General features: G+C 30.5%; 2 protein-coding genes across 2 annotated transcripts; both read left to right on the forward strand.

The window, feature by feature from the left end:
* The first annotated feature begins 4442 nt into the window (after positions 1–4442).
* On the forward strand, positions 4443–7107 carry LOC103871329 (stigma-specific STIG1-like protein 4). The gene has a single exon (XM_033273176.1). The coding sequence runs from the start codon at positions 5112–5114 to the stop codon at positions 5631–5633; it is 522 nt and encodes a 173-aa protein (XP_033129067.1). The 5' UTR covers positions 4443–5111; the 3' UTR covers positions 5634–7107.
* Positions 7108–11748: 4641 nt separating this feature from the next.
* On the forward strand, positions 11749–13007 carry LOC103871331 (ethylene-responsive transcription factor 3). Its single transcript, XM_009149571.3, has one exon. It carries the CDS (start codon positions 12113–12115, stop codon positions 12722–12724), a length of 612 nt encoding a protein of 203 aa, XP_009147819.1. The 5' UTR covers positions 11749–12112; the 3' UTR covers positions 12725–13007.
* Positions 13008–14983: the final 1976 nt, after the last annotated feature.

Here is a 14983-nt window from a genome sequence, read left to right on the forward strand (position 1 = left end):
AAAAAATGATATCATGATAGTAGTAAACATAAATTTTTTCCGTTAAAAAAAACTTAATTTAATTGAGTTTGCATATTGTCCTTAAGATATCCTTGAGAGCAGGTAAATGCTCTTTATATACTTTATATATTGTTATAATGGTGAATCGTTAAAATATTTTTCGGTAAATGTTTTATATACTGAAGCATATAATCTTTAGTATTTTTTAAAAAAATTTAACCACATTCTACTTTTATATTTATGTATGCTAAACTTTCTTTCATGGTACATAAGCGTCGTTCAAATTTTTTTAATAATTTAATTTAGTAAAACTTTATATACTCTCAAAATTGGTGGACTAAACATTTTAAAATCACTATTCTCTAGAGAAATGGAGACAACAAAGGTTCTAAACCTCTTTGATCATCATCATATATTAGTACATGATTCAACTATGTATTAAAATAATATTTTAATATTTTTTTGAAATTTTCTCAAAATCTATGTGTAAACTCATACGCAAAATATTGAGTTTTATGTTAAATGCTCTATATACTGAAGCCTAAATTTTTTAGTGTTGTTTGAAAATTTCTAACCACATTCTACATTGTATTAATATATGTTAAACTCTTTTTCATGGTATATGAGAATCGTTTATAATTTTTTATCAATTAATTTAGGAAAAATTCATAATATCCCCTAATCGGTGGAATAACCACTGTAAAATTAATATTTTCTTAAAAAAAAATAGATACAACAAAGGCTCCAAACCCTCTTTAAACATCATCATATGTTAGTGCAGATGCAACTATGTATTAAAATAATATTTTCATATTTTTCAAATTTTCTCAAAATCTATGTGTTAACCCCTACGAAAATATTGAGTTTTCGGTAAATGATTTATATACTGAAGCATATAATCTTTGGTGTTCTTTAAAAATTTTTAACCACATTCTACATTTGTATTTATGTATGCTAAACTCTCTTTCATGGTACATGAGCATCGTTCAAATTTTTATAATAGTTTAATTTAGAAAAACTTCATATACTCCCTAAATTAGTGGACTAACCATTATAAAATTGTTATTCTCTAGAGAAATGGAGACAACAAAGGGTTCTAAACCTCTTTAACCATCATCATATATTAGTATAGGCTTCAACTATGCATTAAAACAATATTGTTTTATTTTTTAAATTTTTCTCAAATTCTATGTGTTAACCCCTATGTAAATATTGAGTTTTATGTTAAATACTCTATATACTGAAGCCAAAACTTTTTAGTGTTGTTTGAAAATACCTAACCACATTCTATATTTGTATTAATATAAGTTAAACTCTCTTTAATGGTATATTGGAATCATTATAATTTTTATATCAATTAATTTAGTAAAACTTTATAATACTCCCTAAATCGGTGGAATAACCACTATAAAATTGTTATTTTCTTGAAAACAGGAGAATACAAACGCTCCAAACCCTCTTTGAACATAATCATATGTTAGTGCAGGATGCAAATATGCACTAAAATAATATTTTCATATTTTTGAAATTTTCTCAAAATCTATGTGTTAACTTCTACGAAAATATTGTGTTTTCGGTAAATATTTTATATACTGAAGCATATAACATTTAGTGCTGTTTAAATTTTTTTAACCATATTCTACATTTGTATTAATGTATGCTAAACTCTCTTTCATGGTACATGAGCATCGTTCAATTCTTTTCAATAAATTAATTTAGAAAAACTTCATATACTCCCTAAATTAGTGGATTAAACATTATAAAATTGCTATTCTCTAGATAAATAGAGACAACAAAGGTTCTAAACCGCTTTTACTATCATCATAGATTAGTACATGATTCAATTATACATTAAAATAATAGTGTTATCTTTTTTTGATTTTTTCTCAGAATCTATATGTTAACCACTACGAAAATGTTGAGTTTTATGTTAAACGCTCTATATAGTGAAGTCTAAAAATTTTAGTGTTGTTTTAAAATTTCTAACCACATTATACATTTCTATTAATGTATGTTAAACTCTATTTCATAGTATATGGAAATCATTATAATTTTTTTTATCAATTAATTTAGTAAAACTTCACAATAGTCCCTAAATCGGTGGAATAACCACTATAAAATTGCTATTTTGTTGAAAAAGGGAGACAACAAAGGCTTCAAACCCTCTTTAAACATCATCATATGTTAGTGCAGATGAAACTATGCATTAAAACAATAATTTCATATTTTTTGAAAATTTTCTCAAAATATATGTGTTTTCGGTAAATGCTTTATATACTGAAACATATAATCTTTAGTGTTCTTTAAAATTTGTTAACCACATTCTACATTTGTATTAATGTTTTCTAAACTATCTTTCATGGTACATGAGCATCGCTCAAATTTTATTAATAAGTTAATTTAGTAAAACTTCATATACTCCCTAAATTAGTGGACTAAACATTATAAAATCACTATTCTCTAGGGAAATGGAGACAACAAAGGTTCCAAACCTCTTTGACTATCATCATATATTAGTACATGATTCAACTATGCATTAAAACACTATTGTTATATTTTTTGAAATTTTCTCAAAATCTATGTGTAAACCTCTACGAAAATATTGAGTTTTTCGTTAAATGCTAAGCCTAAAATTTTTAGTGTTGCTAAGAATTTCTAACCACATTCTACATTTGTATTAGTGTGTGTTAAACTCTTTTTCATAGTATATGGGAATCCTTTATAATTTTTTTTATCAATTAAGTTAGTCAAACTTCATAATACTTCATAAATCGGTGGAATAACCGTATAAAATTGCTATTTTCTTTAAAAAAACGGATACAACAAAGGCTCCAAATCCTCTTTAAACATCATCATATGTTAGTGCAGATGCAACTATGCATTACAATAATATTTCATCTTTTTAAAATTTTCTCAAAATCTATGTGTTAACCCCTACGAAAATATTGAGTTTTCGGTAAATGCTTTATATAGTGAAGCATATAATCTTTAGTTTTCTTTAAAAAATTTTAACCACATTCTTCATTTGTATTTATGTATGCTAAACTCTCTTTCATGGTACATGAGCATCGTTCAAATTTTTATAATAATTTAATTTAGTAAAACTTCATATACTCCCTAAATTAGTGGACTAACCATTATAAAATCGCTATTCTCTAGAGAAATAAAAACAACAAATGTTCTAAGCCTCTTTGAACATCATCATATATTAGTATAAGATTCAACTATGCATTCAAAAAATATTGTTTTATTTTTTGAAATTTTCTCAAATTCTATGTGTAACCCCCATACGAAAATATTGAGTTTTACGTTAAATACTCTATATATACTGAATCTAAAACTTTTTAGTGTCGTCTGAAAATATCTAATCACATTCTACATTTGTATTAATTCAAGTTAAACTCTCTTTCATAGTATATGAGAATCGTTATAATATTTTTATCAATTAGTTTAGTAAAATTTCATAATACTCCCTAAATCGGTGGAATAACCACTATAAAATTGCTATTTTTTTTGAAAACAGGAGAATACAAACGCTCCAAACCCTCTTTGAACATCATCATATGTCAGTTCATGCAACTATAAAAGTAAATAAATTTTTTAAATAGACATTATTATTTAGTCTTAATTTGGATTTTATTTAATTTAATTTTAAAATTTTATTTATACCAACTGATCTTGTCAAAAATATATGCTCTTTCGTATTTTCAGATATCTGCGGCTCAAATCGAAAAATTGATTATTCAAACTAAAAAAAATCAAATGATAAATATCTCTAAATATCCGGATATCCACTCTGTGTCCCATCCCTATATTTGTCCACCCTCGAAATCAAATTAAATTTACTCTCTTATTGGGAGTGATTAGTTCGACTATAACTGTAGAATTTAGACTGTAATTTTTTTTATTTAACTTTAAGTGATGTAGCTTTAAAATTTATTGCTACAACAATATATTTTTTACAACTAAAAAGATGAGGCTTTAGAAAATAAGGCTGTTACAACCGTTTTTTATTTTGCTGTAACTTTAAAAAACAATTTAAAACATAATTGGTGAGTTTAAGGGGGTGAGTGAGACTTAGATTTCTACAGAGTTTGTTGATTTTAAACGTTAAGAGACTTGTTAAATTTTGAAAGTATTGTAGAGAATTTTGTATATTATAAAAATCTATGAAAATAAAGTAATGTAATGATTCTAAAAATTCAAGGAAAACATGTAGTATTTTCAAAATCTTGTTTTGTGAGTTAAAATGTTAAACAATAAACTCTCAATAACATTTACTTTAATAGATTTGTAGAATCATTAAAATCTAAACTTTTTGAATAACAAATGATTTTGTATAGAATTATAAAAACATCAAACCAATAACATTAGATTTCAATGAGAGTGTGAAAAATCTATAAACCAATAACACTATAGACTTGAAAATTCTAAGTCTCGTTATAAATCCAATTTCCACTAACACTCCCTTTTGTATATAAAAATTAAAGCTAAAATCACCGTTGAAACCCAATCAATCACACTTATTGTCCACTGAGTATTAATTCTTAGAGTGAACGAAAAAGGCATATCCAAGTTCTTTCTTCCTGTCATAAAGCCTTTGACGTTACGGGCTGGCCTAATTTCGTTATTGACCTAGAATTTCATTTGCATATACTCTCTTTTAACAATAAACTATAAGGGACTCATTTCTCGTTTAATATCGTTTTGTTAACTACATAACAAAACATATAACTATCTATATGAGCATAATGATATAGAAATATTTATTAACAACCTTTTGTAACCTCCATAAAAATAAACCTTAGCAAAATTCATGTGGGCTTGGCAAACTCACTTTTATTCTCTCCAACTACTTTGTCATGTGATGCCCTTTTCTTTTCTCCGCACTAATCAATATAAATGTACTCCTCGCGGTTCAAAACATAAAATAGTTATATTTTTCACAAAATTAAAAGAGTCTAATCCATGAAAAGAGATGAACGTAACATGCATCATACAACATCAATCATCCATGCAAGAAAAACATGAACACTCCCAAATATTTCTCTCACTTCAAACTTATATAAACCTTACACTAATTACACAACCCAATCAGCATTTGATACAGTATGGTGATCATCAAGTTATTAATACATGTCTTATTCTTCTTCCTCGTTAATTCTTTTCATCAAGTTCTTGGTCAGTATAGCCAACTAAACACAACTTCTTCATGGCTAAAGAAGCACACCAAATCACTCACACTGCCATTGGATAAACCACCAAAGCCGCCGATTTGTAAAATTATTGCTTGCAAACGGTCCGGACCACCAACGGCTCGAAAGAGATGTTGTCGTAACCAATGCGTTGATCTCTTGTCCGATCCAAACCATTGCCGGTTCTGTTTCAAGAGATGTCGGTTTGCTTTGTCTTGCTGCGGTGGAAATTGCGTAGACACTAACAATGATCCTTCTAATTGTGGACAATGCGGGAACAAGTGTGAGCCTGGTGCACCTTGTGAATTTGGTATGTGTGGCTATGCTGCTCCTTCGTCTCAGCCTGGAAAACGTCGTCGTCATCCTAAACGGCCACGTCCTCCTCCTTCACCGAAAAATGACGGTGAACTTCATGATGACCGTGATGATGATGAATAAAATCTTACCGTAAGAAGAAAATGAGATTGGGTATTGTTGTTCTACATTGATTAGTAATTATCGTGTGTTTTCGAGTTCATTTATTCAATGAATTTTAATAATTTGTGCTAGTTGAGTTTGATTTGTGTTTAGCTTTCATCATGTTTCGTATGTTGTAGTGTTATATGGTCGGTCTAGTTGTTATGGTTGATTTACAAATGAAATATCAGTTATATTTGGTTCATTTCGATTTTTTTTTTGGTTCTATTTTGTGGTTTCTTCTCAAAATGATAACCATTATAAAATTGAAACATGTTATGGCTGTAGCTATAGCTTAACTGTTATTCAGTTGAATCAGGAGATTTTCTTTTTTGCTTTATGGCCTTATTGGTGAGGGAAGACGATGTCGCCAAATTATTAGTTAAAGTTATTTTGGCCCATGATATGCATGTGCATAGTTGTAATGTATAATTTTTTTTGCTATCTATATTCTAGCAACAAAAAATATTCGTATGAATCTGAATCAAATATTGACTGTATTTATTGATTCTGAACAAATTATTGATAGCATGAATTGTTATGAATGAAACTGTGAAAATAACAAATTTTGGATAATTAATTATGTTACTACACGTATACACACAACTTGCAACAGACCACGAAAAACAAAGAAACATTTTCGTTATCAAGCTGTTTTTCAGATGGATAATTAATTATGTGAAGTAGCTAATAATCTCTCTGTTATCAAGCTGTATTTCAGATGGAAATCCATTACAAACCACAGGTTAGGTCGTACTTAAGTTTTTCGGAACGGAGATGTAGTTGTTGTACTTCTAGTGTTTATCAAAAAAAAAAATTAGGATCTCAGATGATATTTTCGTCTGTTATTGAACATGGCCTCTTTCTTTTTTGTGACATAAAAGAAGTTTATTCGGCTAGATATCTGCAAGAGTCATTAGGTCTACGCTCAAATATATTTTTTGTTCTTGAAGTTTCTCGCAATAAGGAAATAATCTATACTATCGCACAAGGCATGGTTCATTGGGTACTATAAGCCATTTGAAACTCGTATCTTGGAACTACAATCTCGTCGAATATGAAGTATAAGTATTCCACAGATCCAGCCAGACATCATCATCTAGTGGGCCGATTGGTTTATCTTGTCATGATCAGTCGTCCTAAACTTAGCTACGTTGTGCAACTTTTTGAACAGTTGCCACGACAATGACATTGGGTAACAACTATTCTGTATTTTTATTAACCTTAAAGGTCCCTAGCCAAGGTATTCTGCTATGTTTTCAGCCAAGTCTTCACATAAATGCTTATTGTGATTCATATTGGCTTATCCCCATACTCATTAAGTTTATGGAAAACTAAGAAGCAAAAATTGTTTCTTGTTCTTCTTAACAGGTTGAATGATAAGACATGTCATTCACATATTTTGAATCACAGTGCCTTCAAGAACTAACCATCCAAGAAGGACCCTTATTAGTTTAAAAAAAGAAAACGAAGAAGGACCCTTATCCGCCTTCTCAAAATACATACTGCACCAGCTTCGAACCCGGGTTTCACCAACATAGACTATTATCTGCATGCTATACCACTAGACTAGGGTAGCTTTTTGAAAATATGTGGCCAAAATATTTTGTTAAAACTGTCGACCGGAAGCATGGATTTCATTGGCTTGGCCCAATGACTGACTCTGGTTGTAACCGTGTTTTAGGTTGCATAATAGGTGATGTAGTTATATAACTACATCCCCTATTCCAAAAGCAGGAGTAGGTGAACATATTATACCATATATTCTGATAAATTTTACCAAGTTGTAAGCATTTATTTATGTTCATACATATTATAGGTCATATTTAGTATCAAAAATATGCCATTAGAACATCTCCAATGTATTCCTTTATATTTTCCTCTAAAATGGAGATCTCTATTATAGAAGTGGATTTGCTCCAATGTATGACTCTATCATAGAGTTCCTTTATTTTAGAGAAAACTATAGAGGAAAATTACTTTTTACCTCTATATTTAAAGATGAAAATAACACATCTCTATATTTTCCTCTATAAATAGTTATATAGTTATAAATGCATACATTAGAGCAAATCCACCTCTATAATAGAAATTTTCTATTTAAGAAAAAATATAGAGATGAAAATATAAGTAGGTTGGAGATGGTTTTAGTTTCATCAAAACATCTTAACCCTTTATTACCTTTTCTGACTTCCTCACCAGTTGTGGACAATATAACACATGGCTAGATCTAATTCTTAAGTTGCTCTTCATGTATGTGCATAAGATATGAAAGAACGCAACTCTAGATTTCATGTATCCACACATTGTTTGTATTTTGTAAAGCAATAATCAGGGCTAACAGAGATCTTGCAGCGCCATTCTGTGAGGAAACAAATGGAGATCTGAAAGAAAGAAAAATTAAAATGTTTCTTAAAAAATTTGGACACCTAGAACTTAGTTCAAATATACTTATTATATTTGAAGTTTGTAACTCATCGTCCATCGAGATAAATGAATGATTTTTTTTTGTGATTTTTGTAAAGACGAATCTTTTTGACCACTTTAATATAGTAAGAGTCCCTTTCGCTAACTACTAAGTTTGATGTGTGTATGAGCACATTCTCTTTCAATGTTTAGATTTACTACTTTTAGTTTGGTAGAAATCACCGTCTAGCTATGCTGCTATAGCATGTGACCATTTTTTTTCATCTATTTTGTGGTTATAGGTTTCAACGTTAGGGGTAAAAACCAAACAAGTATACCTTGTAGTATATGGTTAAAAAATGAAATTGATTGTATTAACACCCATATATATCTATGTGCGGGGCCATGGGTGGGTCTTGGAAGATGTTCTTCAAAAGTGAGTGTTTTCGTTTTAAACAATTATTCAAAGTTTGGGTCTTCGTTCTGTATGTAGCGGTTATGCGACACGTTTTGTTAATATTGTTAGTGTTGTATTCTAATGGAGTAGTATATCTTTTTATCTTCTGTGTTTGGCTCTATTATCTCCTTGATGTATGAGTTTTCTTGGAAATTAATATATTATATAGTTGTAATTAGTTTAGCGATGGGAAATTAAAAGTTGAGGTGGAGATGTCATTAGGAAGACAAAAGAGAATGAAAAAGCGTGGAAGGAGCTAACTGGAATCAAATACCGTGTGTCCCACTTTTCACCACTCGCTAACGCGTCTCTCATCCCTCAACGATCAACATGACTATCTATTTATTTATTAGGGCATCTCCATTCCTACTCCATTTTTTCCTCTAAAATGGAGTAAAAGTGAATATAGAGTAAGGAATGCTCCAACCCAACTCCATATCTCACTCCATAATGAAATTTACTCCATAAATGGAGTAATCTCTTTTTTGTTTGTTCATCACTCCATTATGGAGTGGGAAATGGAGTAAGGTTGGAGCAATTTTACTCCATTCTCACTTTTACTCTATTTTAAAGGAAAAAATGGAGTTTTACATTGGAGATGCTCTTAGTTTCAAAAATCTGAGTCATGAAAAATTCAAGAAACAGAATCGACTTTAAATTAGTAATTTATAGGATAAAGGAATAACCGTGTTACAAAAAAAGGATAAAGGAATAACTTCACCACTAATTAAATTTGTGTCATTGTAATTACGTTCACTTATAAAGGTTATGTAAATAGTTTTTTTTGGTTAATCTGAAGCTCTATATTTCATAATCTTATACCATATTCGATGAACTTTTATAAACAATTTTTATTTGGTGATATAACTAAAAAAACCTTAGTTTTATGGCTGCACAATATTCATTATTTTGGTTAGAACTGTAAGAGAGAAAAAAAACAAATATTTCTAGTCTTTTTTTGTCGGCATGCAAAAAAAAAAGTAAAAATAATACTACTTATTCGTAATGTGAAATAGATCACTAGTATCTTGACAAAAAAAAAGATCACTAGTATCAATATTTGAAATATATATATTTAGTGAAGTAATGGGAAATGAAGTCCTTTAGAGCATTTCTAATGTAAAACTCTATTTTTTCCTTCAAAATGGAGTAAAAGTGAAAATGAAGTAAAACTGCTCCAACCCTACTCCATTTTTCACTTCATAATGGAGTGATGAACAAACAAAAAAAAGATTACTCCATTTATAGAGTAAATTTCACTATGAAGTGAGATATGGAGTTGGGTTGGAGCATTTCTTACTTCATATTCACTTTTACTCTATTTTAGAGGAAAAAATGGAGTAGAGATGGAGATTCCCTTAAGTGTGGCGTGTAAAGAAAGAAGAGAAATAAAATAAACAAGAAAATGGTGGGAAGGTGGAGCAATGAAGAGAGCGCAGAGAAGCAAGTGCCAATCTCTTTCCCTTGTCTCCTCCTCTTACCACACTTATCGAGTACCTTTTTCTCTCTCTCTCATCCCTTCTCTATTCGAAATAATAAGTTAATCGTTCTTGTTTTTTTTCTTTAGATCATTTCGAATTTGAATTGCTAATTTGTTGTAACTACTTCAAATAATTATTCTAAATCCGAGTAAAGAATACGATATAAATCAAACAAACGATATAAATCAAATGTTTGGTGTCGCCTCTCGATCACATAAATAATGATATATATCTAATTAAAACAAAAGCATTCTCTGAAAATAATTTTTGTGTTACGTAAATATCTTGGATTATCCTATTGAAATTTTGTAAATTTTTTATTAAATTTAATTTTGAGATATCTTTTTATAAAATTAAATAATTTTTAATATTTTTAAAACATAATAACTAAATATTTGATTATATTTAATTATCTTTCAAAAAATATTTTAATGTTATTATTTATAAATAAATTCTTGATTTCATTTAATATTTATTAAAAATATTCAAGTAATCTAATAATTAATGTTAAATATTTTCTATAAATCAATATTAATTCAAATTATATAATAATATTCTATAATACAATATATTAGTTCACCAAATAACAAATCTATTTTATTAATTTTATAAAAATATAGAATAACATTTCAAATAAATTATTTCTCATCTGTTTTTTAAATATATATAAATTAATAAATTTAGATAGCATGGATCAAAATTCTCTTCAACAAAAAAATAATCTACCTAAAACAATCAACTAAATTATGTACACAAAACTAAATACAAATAAATTTTTATATTCAAATTATACAGAGATTAATTTATAAAAATTAAAATACTTGTCAACCAAAAATTAATCCCGCATTTGAAATTGTGAATAAAAGTTAGATTTATTCTAAATAAATTATGTTTGGCTCCCAAAATTAGTTATAAGTTATTGTTTAGTCGAGCTAGCCCAAAAGGATTCATTTTGTAATTGTTTAAATATATATCATAGTTAACGTAATTACAAAATTTTAAATAAACAAGAAATATATCAGGTATTGAAATATTGAATGATGATTTTGCATAGTCGTAAAACTAATATATGACTATGTGTAGGTTGGAGTTTCAGTATATTCCGGACAATATATCGACTGTGTTTGAGAAGTCAGCAAATATAAAGTAAGTACTCCTCAATTAGGGTGTGAACCCAGTTAGGATGTCTTTACTCCTTTTGAACCTCTTGAGTATTGCCATCGTATTAACATCACCTAAAAAGTACTTGCACATGATAGAGTTGATACCGGGAGGGTTCACCACACCACACCACAAGAGCCACAAGAGTTCCAACTCTATTTCTTTAGAGGGATTACCTAATTCAAACCACCACTATTGAATAGATATGAACCTTGATTTGGATAAGATCCCTCACTCAACGATGACTCAATTTCTAATAGTTATGATATGCGTGGACATTATCTGATTTGAGCGTTAAAGAAAAATGTATGGAAGAAAAACTCATTTTCTCTTTTTATTTTAAGATTTTCTGGCACGTATTATGCATGTGTATTATGCATGTATGTAGTCATTTTTAGATAGTCGCTATTAATTATTGTTTAGAGTTTAGTATTAAAGGATTAAGGTTGAGTTTATAAATGTTCTATAAATATTTTTTAAAACTAGTTTAGTGTTATTTTATCACAAATTTAGAATATTTGTGAAAATATTTATTCTTATTCATCAATAATAAATTTAAAAAGTTATATCAAACTTGTGGCAAAATTGAAATTTACCCATTTCATGACTACTTTTGTACGTGTCAAGTCTTCCTCAATCTCGGTTGGGTTATAAATTCAAAAACGTAAAAACAAGAGAAAAACGAAAAGAAGAGAAGCAAAATGATAAGAAACCGAATTGGTCGGTCTTGTGTGGGGCTGGCGTGAACTTAGAGAGAAAAAGAGGTTAAAAAACCTTTATTTTTTTAAAAAAATAATTAAAAATATATCACAAAACCAGTAGTTAGTTAAAAAGAAAAAAAAAACAAAAAAACGAATTAAATAAAAAGAAAACTCTTCGTGTTGAAGAGAGTTCCCTATCTCCTCCATCTCCCACCATCTCCCCCATCATCTCTCATCTTCTCTCTCCATTACATTATGAGGAGAGGTAGAGTCTCTACCCCCGTCGCCGCCAACCACAACGCATCCATCAAGGAGACGCGCTTCAGAGGCGTGAGGAAGAGACCATGGGGTCGCTACGCAGCAGAGATTCGCGATCCCTATAAGAAATCTCGCGTCTGGCTCGGCACCTTCGACTCCGCCGTGGACGCCGCACGCGCTTACGACGCCGCCGCTCGTAACCTCCGTGGCCCCAAAGCCAAAACCAATTTCCCCATCGAGTCCCCTCCTTCTCCTCCCCGAATCGATCCGTTTATGGATCATCGGTTATACGCCGGAGCATCTTCCCGTCCGACGAGCAGCAGCATGAGCAGCACCGTCGAATCCTCCAGCGGACAGAGAAGCTCCGCCGCGAAACCGTTGTCCACGACGGCGAAGAGGTATCCTAGGACGCCGCCTGTGGTTCCGGAGGATTGTCACAGCGATTGCGGTTCGTCTTCTTCGGTTATCGACGACGGAGACGACGACATCGCGTCGTCTTCGCGCCGTCGGGAGCCTCCGCCGTTTAAATTCGATCTTAATTTTCCACCGTTGGATGATGTTGGTTTAATCGACGGTGTGGATGATATATGCACCGATCTACGTCTCTAATCCACAGATCAGTTATTATTGATTAATCGAAAACAAAAATTAATCTTTTTTTTTATTAAGTTTCTGTTTCGTTGATCTCATAAGCTTGTTAGCTGGTTTCTGTTTCTTGTCTGATGATGATATTGTAAGAGTATTGATATATGATTATATTATTACACATCTTCAAGTCTAAGTCCATAAGATGAAGAAAGAACCATCATCTGTGTGTGTTTGTAAGGAAAAACCAGATCTGTTTTTTATTTTTTTCTTTTTAGTTTTTAATCTGTTTCTTGAGAAAGATCAACAACACCTCTTTGTAACATATACATCTGGAACTGATGATTCTAAATAAACGAAATCTACAAACTTTCTTTGATTTTTGTTAATTTCTTATCTGCATTTTCATACGCTGTTCAACATTCAAGAACATTGTTGGAGTTGATTCCACTCAGTGTGTTTGATGGATTTTTGTTCAAAGATAAGATCTTGCACAGAGATGGTTATGGCTTCTTTACAATCATGGATGTTTTCTGTTTACACCTTCTGGTAAATTACGCCACAAGCAAAGATCACTGAGGCTTGTTTTTGGACTAGACCTATGTATTTCGGTTTCGGTTTGCTCTTTTTGTAATTTCAGTTTTAGAGATAAATCTGTTAAGAGTATCTATAGAATTCGGTCTGATTATTTTGGTTTTCTATTCGCTTCATGTAATAAGGTTGAAAATTCAACTAGTAAGGAGAAAATTTCGAATCCAATTCAATTATGATTTTAGATCATTTCAGTTATTTTGGATAATTTTATTTTTTCAGAAAATATCAACTAATTCAGAATTTTCAGATAAAATATCAAGTAACTTGGGTAATTTAAAATATTTTGTATAAAAACATTCAAATTCTCGGTAATTAATCTTATAATTAATATTTTAAATAAGAATTTAGGAAATATTGTCATTTTAAGTTAAATATAATTAATATATTTAGGTATATAAATTGTATTTTTGTAAAAAAATTCAATATTCATTTTGTTCTCGGTTCATTTTTGATTTTTTGTTTTTTTATTCAGATATTCATGGAATTCGTTGATTTCACTTTTTTTTTCCCTTTGGTCTATTGATTATTTGATTCCAAGAAAATGTAGCCATATCTGTTTTTAAATTTTATGGTAAGGACATATCCAATCATTTACATTATTTTTTTCTCTCAAAATGGGTTTGTATTTTGTTCTATTGGTTTTCCTCATTTTTCCCTTCAAAAAACAATTCAAGTACTACTACTTATTATTAATTCCAAAATACTTATAAAACCAATTTATATATATATTAGTTACCAAAGTATTAATTTCTTTAGAGTATAAAATATAAATATTGAATCTTTTTAGATATAAATTAATTATTCAAAAGTTTAACAAAAAATTATAAATAAAAAGATTATTTATTCTGAGGAAAAATATAAAAAAATGAGGGCTTTGTTATGGTGCACCATTAAAAAATATTTTTTACTCAAACTGAGTGACCATTGGAAATAGTCTAAGAAGTTCAAACAAGTTTGGTTGTATACTAAGCTATTGGGTATAACAAAATAACATATATAGATTTTTTGGATAAATTGTAGTATGTTTGTTCTTATAATACATTTGAAATCTTATAATTTATATGCTTTTGGGTGGAGCTTCACTGGTTTCTAACGACCCCATCGGACCGTGTGGAGGGAGCAACCTTCTTTCGGCATCTGAGCTTTTACGGAGACGACGGAGGCATTGGTGATGCCTCTCTTTCTCTTCCGAGTCGATTGGATCCTTGCTGTGACGGATCCCTAGGAGAATCGCAGAGGTCTTGCTGGTTAGTGAGTCGACATTGGTCGCTTTACTAGAGGACGGTGGAGCAGTCGGAAACTGCAAAAGGTGTTCGTTTTGTCGGCGGATCTGGCTACTGAGATGGAAATTCTCCCGGTTCTAATTCCTCGACAGCACAGATTACCTCTTGAACCGGGTGTAGAGGGATCTACATGTGGATGCTAGTACCTGTAAGACGGTTAAGCCCTTCGCAATCGACAATGGATTAGGGTTTTGGTACTCAGCTTCTTGCGATTCCGCCTTACTGTGGCCGCGGTAACGACTCTGTTGGGGGAACACTTTGATGGTACACCGCTAACGGATATTTCAGTCAGTTTGGACACCATGTCTCAGTGATGTTGGGGACAACCTGATTCGTTTGCCACCAGTGTTCAATGGAGTTGGAGGCTCTGCCTCCTCTGTCTCCTTACCCACGCCCTTAACCTCTC

This window comes from Brassica rapa, chromosome A06 (assembly GCF_000309985.2).
Source record: "Brassica rapa cultivar Chiifu-401-42 chromosome A06, CAAS_Brap_v3.01, whole genome shotgun sequence".
Taxonomy (NCBI): Eukaryota; Viridiplantae; Streptophyta; class Magnoliopsida; order Brassicales; family Brassicaceae; genus Brassica; species Brassica rapa.

What these genes read in the sequence shown, in the direction of transcription:
- LOC103871331 (XM_009149571.3), top strand. Translation starts at nt 12,113, where the DNA reads ATGAGGAGAGGTAGAGTCTCTACCCCCGTCGCCGCCAACCACAACGCA.
- LOC103871329 (XM_033273176.1), top strand. Translation starts at nt 5,112, where the DNA reads ATGGTGATCATCAAGTTATTAATACATGTCTTATTCTTCTTCCTCGTT.